Source organism: Oncorhynchus mykiss, chromosome 19 (genome assembly GCF_057628025.1).
Source record: "Oncorhynchus mykiss isolate SJ-2025 chromosome 19, ASM5762802v1, whole genome shotgun sequence".
In the NCBI taxonomy this organism is placed as follows: Eukaryota; Metazoa; Chordata; class Actinopteri; order Salmoniformes; family Salmonidae; genus Oncorhynchus; species Oncorhynchus mykiss.
The window spans coordinates 38819900-38842040 of NC_143040.1; the positions used below are offsets into that span (position 1 = coordinate 38819900).

Consider the following 22141-nt stretch of genomic DNA (forward strand, 5'->3'; position numbering starts at 1 on the left):
CACCCCAACCTTGCAGTGCCCTACACAGTAACGGAAGGCAATCATTTTGAAGGAATCTCCAGTTACAAGGTATCTGTAGGAATATGGAAGACAATGTATTTATTAGACTTTTACATCACCAGGTCATTGTGGATTACTAAAGTATAATATCCCTTATAACGAATCATGATAACATTGGATTGATAGAGGCATGTGCACAGACATGTGCATGTGTAACATGTGACAACGGCAGGATCATGTCAAGGATAGCATCACACATGAATACATAAATAACACTTGAAGCTTGATGATGAGTTGATCATTTGAATCAGCTGTGCAGTGCTAAGGCAAAAACAAAACTGTGCACCTCTGAGTCCCCAGGACTGAGAACCACTGCTCTTCATTTAGACCTCTTCATTTGCAGACAGGTTTTCACAGCTCTCTGTGTCTGAGGACAGAAAACATCACAGGAAACAGACTTCATTATACTTAAATAATACAGTACTGAATATTATGTTACTTTTATCTCCATCCTCATTTCTATGTGCTGGAACTACACAAGTACCTGCCCTATACTCTCTCACTTTGACAGTTGGGGCCGCTATCCTTTCACCCTCCTCCATGGCTGTTAGCTAGCTACCTACAAATGCATTTAGAGTTAGTTTTTTACAATGATAACTACATCAAGATAGCTAGCTAATATGAAGTTAGGTAGATGGTGACATTTAATTCGCTTACTGTAACTAACTATACTTTATGTAAAGTTGGCTAGATAGCTAGCGAGCAACGTTAGCAGCTCATTTGAGTTAGCCTGTAGCACTGTAATAAATGCATGAAATGGAGAATGGATTCAACTATTCACCCATTTAATAACCAGAACTTCATACAAACTTGCTGTGCTGAATTCTTGACGCACAATCTAACGTGCTGCTGCTATATGCTGCCAGCACACCTACAAGCGAGCCACTCTGGGTGGCTGGAGCAGGAAGCTGAAATTTACCACGTACGAATGTACACGTACGGTTAGGCTATTGATTATAGGGCTAATTAAGTTGGTTTCCTCTGTCCTCAATTTTCTTAGACAATTAGGTTAAGGCAAGGGTTGTTTCCTTGTCTCTGCTGCTGCCTCTGCCGCATTGTTCTCAATCCCAATATGCTGGTTAATTTTGCTATTATACACATAGCAACATAGGGAAAGGCACCAATTTTAGGGCACAGTGAAGATTATGTTTCAGAACCACGGACAGGGACCGTATCCAACGCGGGAGAAAGCACATTTGTTCTAAAATAATATTAGATGTATTAGTGTTGCACCATTATCTTTACATAATATAACCATATACAATTTCAGTATCACATTTCTTAGTGATCGACTGTGCCATCCCCGTGGCCTCTGCAATGGATTAGTCCACTGAGACAGGCGTGAATCAGACAGGTGTCTTGTGCACCGTGAAAAAATACATTGCGACTGCTCGACTAAAGACATTTTGGTCGACCAACAGCTTGTCGACCAAACAGTCGACTAAATGGGGTCAGCCCTAATAAGTATTCACACCCCTGAGTCACTACTTTGTAGAAGCACCTTTCGCAGCGATGACAGCTGTGAGTCTTTCTGGGTAAGTCTCTAAGAGCTTTCCACACCTGGATTGTGCAACATTTTCCCATTATTCTTTTCAAAATTCTTCAAGCTCAAATTGGTTGGTGATTATTGTTAGACAACCATTTTCAGGTCTTGATTTTCAAGTAGATTTAAGTTAAAACTGTAACTCGACCACTGAGGAACATTCACTGTCTTCTTGGTAAGCATCTCCAGTGTAGATTTGGTCTTGTGTTTTAAATGATTGTCCTGAAGAAATATGAATTAATCTCCCAGTGTGTGGTGGAAAGCAGACTGAACCAGGTTTTCCTCTAGGATTTTGCCTGCGCTTAGCTCCATTCCGTTGATCTTTTATCCTGAAAAACTTAACGATTACAAACACAACTATAGCATGATGCAGCCACCATTATGGGGCGGCAGGGTAGCCTAGTGGTTAGAATGTTGGGCTAATAACCGGAATGGTTGCAAGTTCAAATCCCTGAGCTGACTGTAGTTCTGCCCCTGAACAGGCAGTTAACCCACTGTTCCTAGGCCGTCATTGAAAATAAGAATTTGTTCTTAACTGACTTGCCTAGTTAAATAAAGGTACAAAAATAAAAAATGATGCTTGAAAATATGGAGAGTAATGTGTTGTATTGGATTTGACCCAAACATAACACTTTGTGTTCAGGACATAAAGTTAATTACTTTGCCCCATTTTTTGCAGTATTACTTTACTGCCTTGTTGCAAACAGGATGCATGTTTTGGAATATTTGTATTCTGTACAGGCTTCCTTTTTTTTCACTCTGTCAATTAGGTTAGTAATGTGGAGTAACGAAGCTAACATATGGAATTGTTTTAAGATGGTCATACCATGGTCATGCCATGAATTTTAAGGCCCCTTTAGGTATATACAGTTGAAGGTGGAAATTTACATACACTTAGTTTGGAGTCATTAAAACTCGTTTTTCAACCGCTCCACAAATGTCTTGTTAACAAACTATAGTTTTGGCATGTCGGTTAGGACATCTACTTTGTGCATGACACATTTGATTTGCACTTTTCGCACCAAAGTATGTTCATCTTTAGGAGACAGAGCGCATCTCCTTCCTGAGCGGTATGATGGCTGTGTGGTCCCATGGTGTTTATACTTGCGTACTATTGTTTGTACAGATGAACGTGGTACCTTCAGGTGTTTGGAAATGTGATATATACATAAGTATTCAGACCCTTTACTCAGTACTTTGAAGCACCTTTGGCAGCAATTACAGCCTTGAGTCTTCTTGGGTATGACGCTACGAACTTGGCACACCTGTATTTGGGGAGTTTCTCCCATTCTTATCTGCAGAACCTCTCAGGCTCTGTCAGGTTGGATGGGGAGCGCAGCTATTTTCAGGTCTCTCCAAAGTTGTTTGAGCAGGTTCAAGTCCGGGCTCTGGCTGGGCCACTCAAGGACATTCAGAGACTTGTCCTGAAGCCACTCCTGCAATGTCTTGGCTGTGTGCTTAGGGTCATTGTCCTGTTGGAAGGTGAACATTTGCCCAAGTATGAGACCCTGAACGCTCTGGAGCAGGATTTCATCATGGATCTCTCTGTACTTTGCTCCGTTCATCTTTCCCTTGACCCTGACTAGTCTCCCAGTCCCTGCCGCTGAAAAACATCCCCACAGTATGATGCTGCCACCACCGTGCTTCACCGTAGGGATGGTTTCCTCCAGACGTGACGCTTGGCATTCGGGCCAAAGAGTTCAATCTTTGTTTCATAAGACCAGAGAATCTTTTTTCTCATGGTCTGAGAGTCCTTTAGGTGCTCTTTGGCAAACTCCAAGTGGGCTGTCATGTGCCTTTTACTGAGGATGTGCGTGCCGGTTATGATTTTTATATGCACATTTTTGTGGAACGGTTTAATTTCCTTTATATCTCAAAGTAGTATCATGTGGTTAATCAAAATTCTAAAAGTAACTTATATTTGCCAACTTTGTAAAAATAGCCTACATAAAGCCAAGAAATAAAAACATTGCCGGCTGCAGATAGAACATTTCCTGATTTAAAATAAATATCCTATAAAACACATTGGCTACGCATGGCTTGTCTGAAAGGAACTTGAAACATTCTATCAACTATTACCTTGGGTACAGTCTGAAGATAGTTCTAGAAAACTTGCAACATTGTATAACATTTTCTGGGCCCTCAGTTTCCTGCTCCAATGAGCTCCAGACAGACATAGCTGTAGGCTATTTGCACAAGGGATAAGAAGTAATCAGGTAGGCTTAATATATGACGTTTCCACCGGATCAGAGCATGACATTTTTTTCCCCCCTTCACGCTGAGCTGTTATTGAAAGAGAGATGGAAAGATTTTTCAAATAGGCTACGTTGAGGAACTATTGTCATTTTCAATGGATGCTAAAACAGACTTTGTTTACTTTCTGTTTGAGGTGAAGAAAAAAATCACTTTGAGAATTTCCACACCGGTAGTGGGTATAGCCCATATTTGTATAGCCCATAGAAATGCATTGAATAACATATTCATAAATTGCAAAATACAGACAGTACATATTTTTTTTGAAGATTAAAAAAAAAAAGTGTTTGTTCTATGTCTAGGAGATATAAGAAAGATCAGGAAATAATTTTGTTATTTTGGACACATATTTAACCCCTTAATTTGTTGCCAAATAACTACCTCCATACTTCCATGAATTTGGTTACCTTAAGACGAGTCCCGTGACACTTGTGGGTCGTCTTTTCATCTTTCCATGGAGTGGTCATATAATTTTTTTGTAGGCCAAACCGTTCAGACGTGACAGATGTTTTTGTGAGTAGACCAAATCTTGGGCTGTTTCATAGTCTGACAACACCACTGTAGCTCAGCCACCTTCCACCGTAGATGCTGAAGGCCGACATAGGCGGATGCGGCGGATTGAGACGGATATCTCTAGCTTAAACTGACAGATTTTGATGGGGATTTTTTTTTATGTTACTTCGATTGATGCACTGGTGCGTCAATAAAGTCTTAAGGATTAAACTCTGTAACTGTTTTACATTCACCATTGTCCTCATGGTGAAGTCCCTGATCCCTATCTTTGCAGTAAATGGGTGTATTTATTCACCATCCAAAGTGTCATTTATAACTTCACCATGCTCAAAGAGATATTTAATGTGTGCTTTTTTAAATTTGTACCTATCTACAAATAAGTGCCCTTCTCTGTGAGGCATTGGAAAACCTACCTGTTCTTTGTGGTTGAATCTGTGTCTGAAATTCACTGCTTTACTAAGGGAGCTTACATATAATTATTATATGTGTAGGGTACAGAGATCAGGTTGTCATTCACAAATAATGCAACTTATTATGTGACTTGTTGAGCACATTTTTACTCCTGAACTTATTTAGGCTTGCCATAACAAGGGGGTTGAATACTTATTGACTCAAGACATTTAAGCTTTTCATTTTTATTTAATTTGTAAAAAAAAAAAAAAGGAAAAAAGACATAATTCCGCTTTGACATTATGGGGTATTGTGTATAGGCCAGTGACGGAAAAACGCTCAAATTGAATCAATTTTAAATTCAGACTGGAACACAACAAAATGTGGAATAAGTCAAGGGGTGTGTGTACTGTACTTTCTGAAGGAAATGCCCTATTCTTATTGTGACACCTGGAGGACACATTTGGGTTTACTTGTAGTATGGTATGGGGTTATGGGTAAAGATGGCGCTCTAGTTAATTGGACCTGGTGATACTGTATTTAAGATGACTTTAGACCAACCGTTTTCTGATTTTATATTTGTTCTATAATATAAAATGGCAAGGCCAAAAACAAAGCAATGCATATAAAATAACTAAACAGGTACCAATTAACTAAGAATAAAATATTTCATTTATAATAATAATTAGCAAAAACGTTTACTCTCTTGACTCGGAGGATGTGCTTTGATTTTTTTGCCCCCATGTGCTTTTTTTTTGTGACATTCTATTTTGAATATTCACAAATACGAATACACAAATACAATGTATCTATTGTATTCAGTTTATACAGCATGTTACTGTTGATCATACAGTATAATTTACGTTGACAAGTACATCATATTTTGTTACAGTAGCTGGCTATTAATACAGAATTTCTTCACATTTGAAAAAATGTATTTACCTACTTGAATAGGTTCTCCCAATAATGGGCAATCTTCAAGATATTTTCAATGGTAGCTGAGCACAGCCACGTGGACAGGATGAATGGAGGCAAGGAAAAAAGCGTTTGTCACCAGAGGGGTTTAGAACATGTTGTGCTGTTTGACTTGATCAGTGTAATCCACTTTCAGTTTAAATAAATGTACATCGCAGTCTGTCGGCCACACTTGATAACTTAAAAACTAGCATAGGTAACAGTTACCTGGTAATGCACGTAACATAACAGCTCTCCTTCTACGGGTGTGTGGGGGGAGAGTTCTTGAAATGTAACATCCAATCATAATCTTGCCAGAGGACTATTCAAACCGTTTTTGCAATACAACATTCTCCAGACCTCCAAGGGAGGCGTGACAACAACGTGATTTTGGAGGTATGGCAACGCGAGACTAGGGTATGCCTGACATCAGCAAAGACTGGGGTGTTTTTCAGGATAAAAAGAAGCGGGATGGAGCTAAGCACAGGCAAAATCCTAGAGGGAAACCTGCTTCAGTCTGCTTTTCCTCAGACTCTGGGAGTGGAATTCCCCTTTCAGCAGGACAATAACCTACAACACAAGGTCAAATCTACACTGGAGTTGCTTACCAAGAAGACTGTGAATGTTCCTGAGTGACAGTTTTGACTTACAGTACGTCTGCTTGAAAATCTATGGCAAGACTTGAAAATGTATGTTTAGCCATGATACCCAACACTTTGACAGAGCTTGAAGATTTTTGAAAAGAATAATCTTCAAATATTGCACAATCCAGGTGTGCAAAGCTCTTAGGGACTTACCCAAGAAGAATCACGGCTGTAATCACTGCCAAAGGCGATTCTAACATGTATTGACTCAGGGGTGAATGCTTATCTAATCAAGGTATATTCGTGTTTTATTTTTCATACATTTTAGGATTTGTGTAGATTGTTGACAAAAAAAAAGACAATTGGCTACATTTTAAACCCACTTTGTAAGACAATAAAAAGTGAATAAATCCAAGGGGGGGCTGAATACTTATGATTGGCACTGCACAGTATGTCTGAAGATCGAAGTTACTCTATGTGCGTAAATCTACATTTACAATGCCAATTTAATTCATTAGCAGACATTGTTATATTAGCAGACATTGTTATCCAGAGAGACATACAGTCAGTGCATTCAACTAAGTTAGTAAAAAACAACCACATATCAGCGTCAGTCCAAGTAGACTTCTTCAAAATAGTGGAATCAGTGCCCGGAATAAAAACAAAACAAGTGAGTGCAAGAAAGACAAGTATGTTAGGATTAGTCCCAGAGTGATGTAGACTTGTAAAACCAGATGAGTGGACTAGCCAATCAATTGCATCAACTGGTCGTCAAAGTAGGAGGGAGACGAGAGAATACCTGTCATTCAGTGTCAACACAGATCATACAGAAGTCACTTTACCTCATCAAACGTCAGTAATCTCTTGCTGCACATAGATTAGTACTGTATCTAAAATACATTATCGACATATGGAAAGAAGGTTCAAAAGCCACATGGGACATATATTTTTGGGGGGAGATTTTAGTTAATGGGAAGAATGTCTGAAAACCTTGGCTTTGGGGCTTTATTTCCAAGCTTTCAAGTGAGTGCTCTTTCATTCTCTCGCTCTCTCAATTCAATTCAATTCAAAAGGCTTTATTGGCATGGGAAACATATGTTTACATTGCCAAAGCACGTGAAATAGATAATAAACAAAAGTGAAATAAACAAGCCTCTCTATCTCTCGCTCTTTCTCTCTGTCTCTCTCCCTCTGCTTATGTAAATTGTTTCCAGTGATCTAATATTCACAGAGGAGAGGGAAACCCAGATGACTGTGTTAGTGCTATATCTTCAAAGTGTAGACTCTGTTGGAGTCCTTTTCCCACCACCGACCCCTAGTGCTCTGGAGTTCTTGGTTCCGTCCTGAATGGCACCCTATTCTTTATATACTGCACTACTTTTGAATGGGCCCTAGTCAAAAGTAGTGCACTATATAGGTAATAGGGGGCTATTTAGGACGCAAACCCTTTTCATTTCCCTGGTTGGTGCTCGGTGCTCTCTACTTTCTCTTCTTTGATTTACTTAACTTTGGTCCTCCCTGCCCCCCTCTGCCCCCCTGGCGAGCATACACCATGGCTCTCAACCTCACTCGTTAGTTCCTCTACAGGGCTTTTTGGTCTTGCCAAAATATATCCCTCCCTGCTGTTTTGAGTTCTTAGAAAGTAGAGCATCTCCAGTTTAGTTTTTGCCCCGTCCTTGCTTTCTTTTTCCCCTGTGTGAGGTAGTCAAGTGTCAAATGTCGGAGAGAAAACACACCAGAATGATGAACTGTTAAAAAGCAGCGGGTGGCTGCAGTGTTTTACGGATCACCTGCTGGGTGGCGGCGAACTGTGGCAGTTCAACATGTAGAATCGTCAGGAAATTGATGGATGATATTCTAGCAGGAGACGATAGCGTGCCCACCTGCTGCTTCTAATCGCTCTGGTGTATTTGCTCTATTATGTGTTTTCCAAGTGTAGCGTGTCATCTCTCTCCGTGTACTTTCAGAACTCGGGCATAGAGAAGGCCTTTCTGTTTGACGTGGTCAGTAAGATCTACATCGCCACAGACAGCAGTCCGGTGGACATGCAGACCTACGAGCTGTGCTGCGACATGATCGATGTGGTCATAGACATCTCCTGCATCTATGGGTGAGTTGAAAGTTGTGTGGAGGTACTGTGCCGGCAAAAACCAACACATTTCTGTTGTATCCTGAGTATAATGGACCAACAAAGATGTTATTGTCTTGAGTCTCACAGTCACAATCATACCTTCACACCAGGCAGGGCCCTTCAGTTCTAGTCCTGGGGACCCACAGGCTGTGCAGGGTTTTGTTCCAGCCCAGTTCTGGTAATAAAATTGTCATTTAGCAAACGCTTTGCCCTCAGAACAGAGTCTGTGTGAATCCTGTTCTTCATACTCACTGTGTCTCTGTTCAATTTCACTCCAGCTGAGACACTAATTAGATCCTAATCTGAGTTCCCAGTCTGTTTTAGTAGATAGTTATTCTCTTTCGCACACTCACACACACACACACACACACACACACACACACACACACACACACACACACACACACACACACACACACACACAAAAATTAAGAAATGATGAGTACAAGCACACCTTCATCTACGTTATTCCTCTCACGAATAGCTGCATTCGCAGTTGAATTTTATATTCTCTAAATCTAGCCTTTTGATATTGGGGAAAATCAAAAAACATTTACTTTCACTTCAAAGTCGTTTTAGCAGACATTCTTATCCAGAGTGACTGAAGGTTAGTGGATTAAATGAAGGCAGCTAAGACAACCACATCACAGTCATTGCAAGTAAAAAACAAACACATATTTGCACTCTGAGTTTATTTACATAGAGAGTTCATATGGTAATGTAGGTGGTGCTAAACACGGAAGGCACACAAGTGTATCCTTTTGAGTTGAGCCTTTTAAGCACGGTGTGGTGCACTCAAGAGTTCTGCTTTGCTTTGCAAACACCTCTTATCTTTCCACCTGGCTGCCTGTCAGGGAGCTCTATTGCATCAAAACCTGACAAACACAGCAGGTGATCATCTGTTTTATGTCTCCTCAGTCTTCACCCTAGCCCTGAACACACGCGCGCGCACGCGCGCACACACACACACACACACACACACACACACACACACACACACACACCTACCTACCTCCTGTCCTGCCATGTCCTGTCCTCCTGTTCTGGACATCAGGCTGATGGTAGAACCTTCCTCGTAGCCATGAGAGGACGGTAGTAAACAAGCCAGCCCGTGGTAAGCCATGTGGTAACGTTAGCTCCCTCTGGGTCCGTTGACCCAATATGAACCAGGTCTGATGTGCCTTCGTTGGGCTGCTGTGCCCTGGCAGGGAGGCTGCTGCTGGGGCTGGGGATATAGGCCGAGGCCTTACCCAGGGCACTGCAGCTGTGGGTTGGGATGGGATGGAGATATGCCACGCTGTGGTTTAGGAGGGCTGAGCTGGGGAAGGCTGTTGACTGTGTTTACGCTTCAGGGCACAACACTCTAGATGAGATGAGCTCTCACCGTATATAAGTCTGGGAGACTGCACAGACTTTGAGATATTTTCCAAGGGGGAACGTGTGTGTACAGTGACTTCAGAAAGTATTCACACCCCTTGACTTTTTCCACATTTTGTTGTGTTACAGCCTCAGTTATAAATTGTGTCACTGGTTTACACACAATACCCCATAATGTCAAAACAAAACAAAAAACAAATGAATTACAAATTTAAAACTTAAATGTTTTGAGTCAATAAGTATTCAACCCCTTTGTTATGGCAAGGCTAAATAAGTTCAGGAGTAAACATTTGCTTATTAACAAGTCACATAATAAGTTGCATGGACTCTGTGTGCAATAATAGTGTTTAACATGATTTTTGAATGACTACCTCACATCTGTACTCCATACATCCAATTGTCTGTAAGGTCCCTTAGTCGAGCAGTGAATTTCAAACACTGATTCAATGCCTGGCAAAGAAGGGGACCTATTGGTAGATGGGTAAAAATAAAAACAGCAAACATTGAATATCACTTTGGATGGTGTATCAATGCATCCAATCACTACAAAAATACATGTGTACTTCCTAACTCACTTGCCGGAGAGGAAGGAAACCACTCAGGGATTTCACAATGAGGCCAATGGTGACTTTAAAACAGTTACAGAGATTAATGGCTGTGATAGGAGACTGAGGATGGATCAACATTGTATACTGAACAAAAATATAAATGCAACATGCAACAATTTAAGTGATTTTACTGAGTTACAGATCATATGAGGAAATCAGTCAATTGAAATATATTCATTAGGCCCTAATCTACGGATTTCACATGACTGGGAATACAGATATGCATCTGTTGGTCATAGATACATTAAAAAAAATATAGGCCTCACAATGGGCCTCAGGATCTCATCACCGTATTTTGTTTGCTTTCAAATTGCCATCGATAAAATGCTCACTAACAGAGATGTAAACAAATGTTTGCAAAAAATATGAGAGAAATAAGCTTTTTGTGCGTGTGGAACATTTCAGGGAGCTTTTATTTCAGCTCATGAAACATGGGACCAATGTTGCTTTGTCACGAATATTACCGAAGGTGGCTCCCCTTCTTGTTCGGGTGGCGCTCGGCGGTCGTCGTCGCCGGTCTACTAGCTGCCACCGATCCTTTGTTCCGTGTTCGTTTGGTTTTGTCTAATTGTTTTCACCTGTTCATTGTTTGGTTGTTAGGGTGGTGTTATTTAAGTTTGTTTAGCCCGCTTCTGTTTGTGCGGGCTTGTTCTTCTGTATTTGTGAGAGGTGTTAGTGTTTTGTTGGGTTTTCTCGCTGTCCTGGTATTTTACCTAAGGGTAATAGTTTGTAGTAATAGTTACGCCTGTGTTGGGTATAACTATTTTGTTCTTTTTGATTTTGGACATTAAAAGGTGTTTTTTCCCGCATCCTTTGCTCTCTGCGCCTGACTCCACACCCATTCACTCATTGAGCGTTACAGAAGCCCGCACCAATCTTATGGAGTCAGCAGGAGCAGCGACCACCCCTCTCCCCACGATGGAGGAGAGAGTCCTTCATCACACGTCCATCCTCCATCGTATCAGCGATGGATCAAATGATGGAGAGGATGGACCGTTGGGAGAGGAGTGGTCTCCCTACTACCCTCCCACCAGCAACTCTACCATCTCCTCCAGCGGGATCCGGTGCCAGCGCTCTGCGCATCACGCCTCCGAGGGAGTACGATGGAGCAGCGGCGGGGTGCCAGGGATTTCTGCTACAACTAGAGCTCTACCTGGCCACCGTTTGGCCGGCTCCCTCGGACGAGGAGAGCGTGAGTGTCCTCGTCTCTTGCCTGACGGGTAGAGCCCTGGAGTGGCCCACTGGAACGGGCCCGACTCAGCGAGGGGCAACTACCCGGAGTGGGTGAGAGGTTGTTCCATCTCCGGCAGGGGACGAGGAGCGAGCAGGACTTTGCGCTGGATTTCCGGACCTTGGCCGCTGGAGCAGGGTGGAGCATCCTTTGCTCTCTGCGCCTGACTCCACACCCATTCACTCATTGAGCGTTACAGCGTTTATATTTTTGTTCAGTGTTGTTACTCCACAATACTAACCTAAATGACAGAGTGAAAACAAGGAAGCCTGTACAGAATAAAACATATTCCAAAACATGCATCCTGTTTGCAATAAGCCACTAAAGCAAAACTGCAAAAAATGTAAAACTGCAAAAAACTTTATGTCCTGAATACAAAGCATTATGTTTGGGCCAAATCTAACACAACACATCACTGACTACCACTCCTCATATTTTCAAGCATTGTAGTGGCTGCATCATGTTATGGGTATGCTTGTCATCGACAAGGACTAGAGGTTTTTGGGATAAAAATAAATAGAATCGAGCTAAGCACAGGCAAAATCCTAGAGGAAAACCTGGTTCAGTCTGCTTTCCAACAGACACTGGGAGACAAATTCACCTTTCAGCAGGACAAAAACCTAAAATACAAGACCAAATATACTGGAGTTACTTGGGCTCTTGAGTGGCGGAGCGGTCTAAGGCACTGCAAGAGGGGTCACTACAGTTTCTGGTTCAAATCCAGGCTGTATCACATCCGGCCGTGATTGGGAGTCCCATAGGGTGGCGGTTTGGCCGGTGTAGGCTGTCATTGTAAATGTGAATTTGTTGTTAACTGACTTACCTAGTTACATTGAATTTAAATAAAACACTTACCAAGATGACATGGAATGTTCCTAAAGTTTTGACTTAAATCAGCTTGAAAATCTATGGCAAGACTTGAAAATGGCTGTCTAGCAATGATCAAGAACCAACTTGACAGAAATGGAAGAATTTAAACAATAATAACAATAATAAACAATAATGTCCAGGTGTGAAGAGCTCACAGCTGTGCATGTATTGACTCAAGTGTGTGAATACTTATGTAAATGAAATATTTCTGTATTTCATTTTCAATACATTTTGAAACATTTCTAAGAACAGTTTGTCCTTATGAAAAATGGTTTTTTATCTATTTTTAATTCAGGCTGTAACGCAACAAAATGTCAAGGGGTATAATTTTTTTCTGAACGCACTTGACATATTCTTGTATGTAGGTAATTGTGTGTGAGTGGCCAAGGCATGCAAATTGAGCTCCAATTTAGCTCTTGAGGTTTAATTGGACCAGTTGATTTTACTCTCCTCCAAATACTGGGATTACTCACATGATGTTTGAACATCATTATCATGGATTGCTTCCCAAATGGCACCCTATTCCCTATATAGTGTATATACCATGTAGGGAAAAGGGTGTTATTTGGGATGCAGAACCATGACAAAACGGCTGGGCTATTAACATTATTTAGAGGTTTCAGCAATGTTTTTTCCCCACCTCATTTAGTTAATGACGCACTCCCCTGACCAACATATTGAATGTCTGCTTCTTTTCCTAGTAATTACATTTGACATTTTTGTCATTTATCAGACGCTCTTATCCAGAGAGACTTACAGTCGGTGCATTCAACTAGTAAGGGAAAACAACCACATATCACAGTTATTGCAAGTAGGCCCTTCTTTGAAAGGGTCTTTCTTGATTGAGGTTATCCTTGTTTTATTTTCACAAATTATGACTCCATGTGAAACCGTTCATGTTTTTTTTGCGTTGTTTTCCTCCCCAGTGAGAAACTATTCTTGGTTTGCAGACCTTATGTCAATGCATTACCCCCCAAAAGCTCCTGAAAGCATGGGATTAGATTTGAGCTTTTATTCATTTTGATAATTACCATTTGATCCGGCATCTGTTACATAGCACAGCTTTTTATCGTATGTACTAGATGGTGTTGGCAGAGGGGACACAGGTACACATGTACTTTCTCATTTGAATGCATGGCGGGAATATACAGTAGATTATTTGTGTCCCTGTATTTAACTCAGGGAAAGCCAGTGTGAGGGTTTGTGCTCGGTTTAATATGGATGTTTGCCGGTGTGTGGGAGAACACATATCTGTAGAGTTATGTAAGTACTCGCACTCAAACCATATAAAAGGAAAAACCAAGGAGGCAAGATGCAAAAATATACTTATACTTAATATACTGCAAAGTGCTTTTTTTTGTTTAGCACTTTGCACTAGCAACGTAAATTTTTTCGACCATGGATTAAATGACGTATATTTTTGTTTCTTGGCCTCCTTGGTTTTTCCTTTTCTTTGAAGGTTTTACTGGCAATGGTTTTGCTATGTGGTTGCACTTATTGTTAGTTTGCCATGGATAAGATCTGTTAAATGAGCTAAACGAGTTTAGCCATACATGTGTTGCCTTCATTCCTAAAAATATTAATTTAAAAACAGTGTGGGGGGCTAGAGTACATGGCCTTATTGCTTGTTGTTTTGTTAACAAAGAGAGAGATAAGACGCCCTCACTCAAAGCCATCATCATCTCTCCAAACTAACAAGAATAACCCAGTTTCAGAAGTTAGAGCACTTTTAAAGAGTAGCTCTTATTGTATGATTTTACATGATACTACAGTGAGTCTATGAGAACGAACAGTCCCTAAAGAGAACAGAGAAGAGAACTTGGGAAAAGGAATGGGAAATAGGCTTTATTTCGAACAGAATCCCAAAATAATTTAAAGGGTATTCAACTCTGACCCTACGAGGTCCGGAGCCTGCTGGTTTTCTGTTCTACCTGTTGATTAATTGCACCCACCTGGTGTTCCAGGTCTAAGTTGGTCTCTGATTTAGAGGGAAAGAATGAAAAAAAGCAGTGGAACTGACTTCCAGTTCCAGAGTTGAATATGAGGGGTCTATTGAATATTCATTGAATTGAACTTCTCCTTCAGTTCCTTGGCCGACAATGTAAAAGCGCAAACAAAATACATTATTAAACCAACAACAGCAGGGTTTCTTTTATCTCTGTATTCATTTTAATCTCCGTACTGGTATTCTTAAGTTTAGGATGTGCCTATCACCCTCCTTTTCTTCTTTGAATGAATTTTAGCCTAAATCTCGCTATCTCAAACTTTTGTTCTCTTCTCGCTCCCATCCCCTCGTTCTCATCCCTCTCTCCCAGGCTAACGTGGGCCGAGGCAGGCACACCCTATATCACTCACTCTTCCTTGGTTCTCGTCCCTCTCTCGTCCCTGGTTCTCTTCCCTCTCTCATCCCTCGCTCTCTTCCCTCTCTCACACCCTTGTTCGTATCCCTCTCTCTCCCAGGCTGACAGAGGAAGAGGCAGGTCAGCCCTATGATAAAGAGTCCATGGCCATCATCCACCTGAACAACACCACCGTCATGTACCTGAAGGAGGTCACCAAGTTCCTGGCTCTGGTCTGCTTCCTCCGAGAGGAGAGCTTTGAGAGGAAAGGTAACAGAGAGTTAGGGAGGAGAGCTTTGAGAGAAAATGTGAGAGTTAGTTAGTGAGGAGAGCTTCGAGAGGAAAGGTGAGAGAGTTAGGGAAGAGAGCTTTGAGAAGAAAGGTGAAAGAGAGTTAGGGAATAGAGAGTCTCGAGAGAAAAGGTGAGAGAGTTAGGGAGGAGAGCTTTGAGAAGAAAGGTGAGCGAGAGTCAGTCTCTATCCCAAATGGAACCCTATTCCCCTTAAAGTGCACTGCTTTTGACCAGGGCCCAACCTGGTCCAAGAAGAACCCCTAGCCTTATAGGAGAATGTGCTGTGACTTTATAGGGATGAATTCTAACTTTGGGTATTATGTGCTTGTACTAACACAAAGTTTTATGTTACATACCTAGTTTTTTAGATGTGTCGTTGGCACTACAAAATATTTTCCAGGAAATGTCACCCGTATCTCCTGTTAACACCAATGCATGATTTATTCAAAAATCTGAGTTACATCAATGCATGATTTATGCCAAGGTCCGAGTTAGCAAAGCTACATGCGCATATTCAGATATCACGACAACCAGACATGACATGAATCCACAAGTACAGTACTGAATACCTGCTGATACTAGACCACCTGCTACTCTAAACAGCATGCTTCCAAAGGCTAACGACTAACCAGGATTGAAATATTTATAATCCAACTGCTGCTAGCGTGTTGTGTGATCTGTGATGAGCACAGTGATATGTGTTAATTGACAGATGGCATAACACAATTAATATGATGACAATGTAACGCAAAAAGCTGTATTGTCCAGAGACTAAATACAGTATCCCTTCTTACGCTCAATTAACAGATGAACACATAAGTCATTTATATAAATTGCAATGGAAAGCCCATTATTCCATAGACACTTTTCTCTTTCTCTCTCTCTCTCCCTCTCTCTCTCTCTCTCTCCCTCTCTCTCTCCCTTTCTCTCTCTCTCTCTCTCTCTCTCTCTCTCTCTCCCTCTCCCTCTCCCTCTCTCTCTCTCTGTGAGAATAGTGTGGTTACCTTGGCACCGATGATCAAAGGCTCTCATCTTCCTTTTAACTTGTGAACTTGTCAATTCCTCCCGGCTTGTTAGATTGAGCCTTGGCTGTCTGCGGCAGCTAAGAGATTGGACGACAGATGACACACGACTTGTGATAATAGGCATTCATAAGAGTGTTCTCTTTGTACAGTACATGGGAAGGCATGGCACCCAAAACTACGGGAACAGTCATTTTCAAGCTGTATTTATTAGACACAGCGAAGTCAGTGCAGGGTTGTGTATTTCCTGTTTTTTTTATTGCGTGTATTTTTATTCAACCGTATGGTCTTTGACTTTTTTTTTTTATGTGTTACATTTGAACATTTCCATCGGCATTGATAAGTCTTTCCCCCTATCATATTTGTCAGCAGAACAAAAGCATGGAAGCTTCTTACATCTGGTAAACTGTTTGTCAGCGAGTCACAAAATAGCCTCTTTTCCCCAATATAACAATAGGCCAACAATGATAAGGTTACATGAATTACCTCATTATCATGTAGAATGTATTCGTTAACTTTAGTGGTTTTTACAACAGGTCATATCATACAGGTGATATTATTCACGGTCGCATCATGCATTGTTTTCACCTGCGGTTTCAAGTACTTTTACCCTCCAAAACTTTGGAAGAAGGGAGGGTAAAAGTTGTCTTCAAAGCATGTATGAGCCCATAGCATCTGTATTCTATTCCCTTGAATTGTAAAATAAAATTTCAGTCTTTATTAGCGTTTTGACACTTTCAACTCTTTAGACAAATACCACTCAACAATGGTATGTTTAGCTTGTCTTCAAATTCAGTGATATAAAATAAAAACATCTCATGAGAAGAGCATTGCTCCAAACTTATATTTGACTATCTAAATAATTAGAGATGGCTAGGCTTTGATCATTTGACAGATACATTAAGCATGTATTACCTAACTTTAAGCTAACAAGCTAATGAGACAGAAGAGATTTAAGTACATCATTTTGTGTTTCTTGCAATTGCAATTATTATCTGATTCACAATGTAGGATATTTCCGCTCATAATTGATATTGTAAGAGCGAGATGAATTTGTCATTTTAACATTCTAATTGCTATGGTAACTCTGCTCATCCTGTCTGACTACTGATCTCATCCTATCTTGTCTTTATCCCACAGGACTAATTGACTACAACTTTCACTGTTTTAAGAATGCTATTCAGGAGGTGTTTGATGTACGAGTGAAGGTGCAGAAAAACAGAAAGCTACTCAGCCAGAGGAGGTGGAGCAAACAGGCCTCAATTGAGTCCTCAGCAGCCACCACTGAACGCCGCCCCATTGGTGGCATCACATGTCAATCAACCATCTTTAAATCAACATAAAATAAAGAGGAGGTGATATGTGAAGGGCTGTGGGCTGTATGGCCCCAAACACACTCAGGTTGTACAACTGCTGTACAACACATTTGGCACAACGTTTCTGATACAACAGAGAGTTTTTAAAAAAACACAATAGTAAACATTTTTGTGCAAGTGCAGGTCTTCACGACTGTTCAACAATCACTAATGGTTGCATTTCAACCATACAAACCAGCAGATATAGGATCTTAATTTGATCACTCTTTTGTTGCTGAGAACATGATAATTCACATTTCCTGTTACAGAAAGATTACTTTCCTGCTGTAGCAAACTGCCTCAAATTAAGATCTTACATCTGTATAACTTGGGCCAGAAGTTTTTGTCTAATCATACAAGACCTGACCCGGAAAAAAAAAAAAAAATATATATATATATATATATATATATATATAAATTACCACATTTGTTACAGTTGACCTGTATGTTGAGTGTCAGCCCATAGTAGGGCATGCTGAAGTTGTATCATTTTTTTTTTTACAAGTAAGGGCCTGTAATGTCATCTAATATTGTCACTAATAATAGTACATGGTCATAGTCAAAGTAATATGGATGGGCCTTTTGAATACTATAGAAGTAGGATGGGCACTGAAATCACCTTGGCTGCATCCCACATGGTACCCTATTCCTTTTATAGTGTGTAAGCCCCATAGGTCTCTGGTCAAATGTAGTTGACTATATAGGGAATTGGACGTCATTTGAGATGCAGCCATGATCTTTATGGAAGCAGCCCACCAAAGGAACAGATTGTAAGAACAGATGTTCATAAAGCTACCAGACCAGGTTCAAATACTATTTGAAATCATTTCTGTGCTTGACTTACACTATACAGTGAGAGAGTTTGCCCACTGACAAAGAAATGATCCGTCTATCATTTTAATGGTAGGTTTATTTGAACAGTGAGAGACAGAATAACAACAACAAAATCCAGAAAAATGCATGTCAAAAATGTTATAAATGGATTTGCATTTTAATGAGGGAAATAAGTATTTGACCCCTCTGTAAAACATGACTTAGTACTTGGTAGCAAAACCCTTGTTGGCAATCACAGAGGTCAGACGTTTCTTGTAGTTGGCCACCAGGTTTGCACACATCTCAGGAGGGATTTTGTCCCACTCCTCTTTGCAGATCTTCTCCAAGTCATTAAGGTTTCGAGGCTGATGTTTGGCAACTCAAACCTTCAGCTCCCTCCACAGATTTTCTATGGGATTAAGGTCTGGAGACTGGCTAGGCCACTCCAGGACCTTAATGTGCTTCTTCTTGAGCCACTCCTTTGTTGCCTTGGCCGTGTGTTTTGGGTCATTGTCATGCTGGAATACCCATCCACGACTCATTTTCAACGCCCTGGCTGAGGGAAGGAGGTTCTCACCCAAGATTTGACGGTACATGGCCCCGTCCATCATCCCTTTGATGCGGTGAAGTTGTCCTGTCCCCTTAGCAGAAAAACACTCCCAAAGCATATTGTTTCCACCTCCATGTTTGACGGTGTGTTCCTCCTCCTCCAAACACGGCAAGTTGAGTTGATGTCAAAGAGCTCCATTTTGGTCTCATCTGACCACAACACTTTCACCCAGTTGTCCTCTGAATCATTCAGATGCTCATTGGCAAACTTCAGACGGGCAAATTTCAGACATGTATATCTGCTTTCTTGAGCAGGGGTACCTTGCGGGCGCTGCAGGATTTCAGTCTTTCACGACGTAGTGTGTTACCAATTGTTTTCTTGGCGACTATGGTCCCAGCTGCCTTGAGATCATTGACAAGATCCTCCCGTGTAGTTCTGGGCTGATTCCTCACCGTTCTCATAATCATTGCAACTCCACGAGGTGAGATCTTGTATGGAGCCCCAGGCCGAGGGAGATTTACAGTTCTTTTGTGTTTCTTCCATTAGCAAATAATCGCACCAACTGTTGTCACCTTCTCACCAAGCAACTTGGCGATGGTCTTGTAGCCCATTCCAGCCTTGTGTAGGTCTACAATCTTGTCCCTGACATCCTTGGAGAGCTCTTTGGTCTTGGCCATAGTGGAGAGTTTGGAATCTGATTGATTGATTGCTTCTGTGGACAGGTGTCTTTTATATAGGTAACAAACTGAGATTACGAGCACTCCCTTTAAGACTGTGTATATACAAAAGTATGTGGAAACCCCTTCAAATTAGTGGATTCAGCTATTTCAGCCACACCCATTGCTGTCAGGTGTATAAAATCAAGCACACTGCCATGCGATCTCTATAGACAAACATCGGCAGTAGATTGCCCTTACTGAAGCACACATAGACTTTCAACGTGGCACCGTCATAGGATGCCACCTTTCCAACAAGTCAGTTCATCAAATTTCTGCCCAGCTAGAGTCTACCCCTGTTAACTGTAAGTGCTGTTATTGTAAAGTGGAAACGTCTAGGAGCAACAATGGCTCAGCTGCGAAGTGGTAGGCCACACAAGTTCACAGAACAGGACCGCTGAGTGCTGAAGCGCGTAGCGCGTAAAAGTAATCCGTCCTCAGTTACAACACTCACTGCCGAGTTCCAAACTGCCTCTGGAAGCAACATCGGCACAAAAACTGTTAGTCCGGAGCTTCATGAAATGGGTTTCCATGGCCGAGCAGCCATAAACAAGCCTAAGATCACAATGCGCAATGCAAAGAGTCGGCTGGTGTGGTGTAAAAGTCGCCGCCATTGGACTCTGGAACAGTGGAAACGCGTTCTCTGGAGTGATGAATCATGCTTCTCCGTCTGGCAGTCCGAAAGACTAATTTGGGTTTGGCCGATGGCAGGCAAACACTACCTGCCCAAATACATATTGCCGACTGTAAAGTTTGGTGGAGGAGGAATAATGGTCTGGGGCTGTTTTTCATGGTTCAGGCTAGGCCCCTTAGTTCCAGAAAATCTTACCGCTACAGCATGCAATTACATTCTAGACGATTCTGTGCTTCCAACTTGATTGCAACAGTTTGGGGAAGGCCCTTTCCTGTTTCAGTATGACAATGCCCCCATTCACAAAGCGAGGTCCATACACAAATAGTTTGACAAGATCAGTGTGTGAGAAATTGACTGGCCTCCACAGAGCCCCGACCTCAACCCTATTGAACACCTTTGGGATGAATTGGAACACTGACTGCGAGCCAGGCATAATCACCCAACATTAGTGCCTGAGCTAACTAATGCTCTTGTGGCTGAATGGAAGCCCCCGCAGCAATGTTCCAACATCTATTGGAAAGCCATCCCAGAAGAGTGGAGACTGTTATAGCAGCAAAGGGGGAACTAACTCCATATTAATGCCCCTGAGTTTGGAATGAGATGTTCGACGGGCGGTTGTCCACATACTTTTGGCCAAGTAGTGTAGCTTGCCTGTTGCAATGGAACCAATAGAAACGTTCAGTTGTGCAAACCCCACCCACCAGGCACCATGCAGACTAAAGCAAACTCTCAAAGTATTTGAAAGATGTCAAATAGTATTTGAACTCAGGTCTGAAAGATAGAGAAGAGAAAGAAGAGTCTCAGAATGTCAGCTAACTGACTGTCAATAACTTTGTGTTTTTAAAAGGTGCTTTATTACGTTTTTCAGGCACAGTGCAAAGGCAAGATCAAAGATAGCAATAAGGGTTGTTCAATATAACTATGTACCCGTCCTTATAGCTATGTTTATCATCTGTAATGTTAACTGTACATCACATTTAACTGTAACACTCCCATTCAAATAGTATGACACTATAACTTTATTGTAAATGTATATGGAAATACATTTTGTAAGGTCAGCATACAAAATACACAAATCAATACTCTATAAAACAGCAGAGTGCTATTCAAAAATGTCTTGCATTATGTATGTATTATTATAGTGTATTGATTTTGTGTAGCCAATGCAAACTTATCTCCTTCCATGCTTCATACAAGATAACATATGTCAATTCTAGGAACACCAAATCTAAATGTGCTAGCAATTACAATGGACAGTTTGAATCACAATTGTGGTGTCTCAAAGTTGTTTAATCACGGCATCAATACTACTATTCTAGCAATGCTAGAACGTTCTACTAACACCTTGTTGACTTTGACAAGCAATTTTCTCTTGAAGCCTGTCTGCTTTCAAAACCAATTATTTTGACCCATACTTGTATTACTTTACTACTTTACTGAACCATTTAATTTATTTTAAAGTTCTATTTATTTATTTTGTTTATCAATAAAAAATGTGTTTACGTTGATGTATCTCATTGTCACCTTAAATCACAACCCATTAGGAAAAAATGGATGCATTCACAACATATTTCCACATCATGAGTGTGTTAGTGTTTTATTTTGCCTGTTTTCATCTGTTAGAACAAGCATTCTGTCATCATTATGACTGCACCATTAGGTCACTAGGGCATTACGCAATTTCAAGGTTGCACAGAACACACACACATTGTCTCACCACCCACTTGGAGCCCTATGGGAACACATACCACGCTAACCCCACAGGAGATACCTGTACACTGTATGAGGAGGCTGTGTGCGTGTTTCTGTCTGGGTGTGTCGAGAGGTCAAACATGGATTGCGCAGCAGCTGCTCTTTGCTGGACAGCCACAGTGTGTTATCGTCTGCACTACAATGTGTTACGTAA

General features: G+C 41.2%; 1 protein-coding gene across 1 annotated transcript in view; it reads left to right on the forward strand.

The window, feature by feature from the left end:
- rragd (ras-related GTP binding D) overlaps positions 1 to 21743 on the forward strand; it is a 38622-nt gene extending 16879 nt beyond the window's left edge. Inside the window, exons 6-8 of the mRNA XM_021573884.3 lie at positions 8265 to 8407; positions 14975 to 15123; positions 17308 to 21743. Coding sequence (XP_021429559.1) covers positions 8265 to 8407; positions 14975 to 15123; positions 17308 to 17510 — 495 coding nt within the window. The 3' untranslated portion in view covers positions 17511 to 21743. The remainder of the gene's footprint in view (positions 1 to 8264; positions 8408 to 14974; positions 15124 to 17307) is intronic.
- The last annotated feature ends 398 nt before the right edge of the window (positions 21744 to 22141 follow it).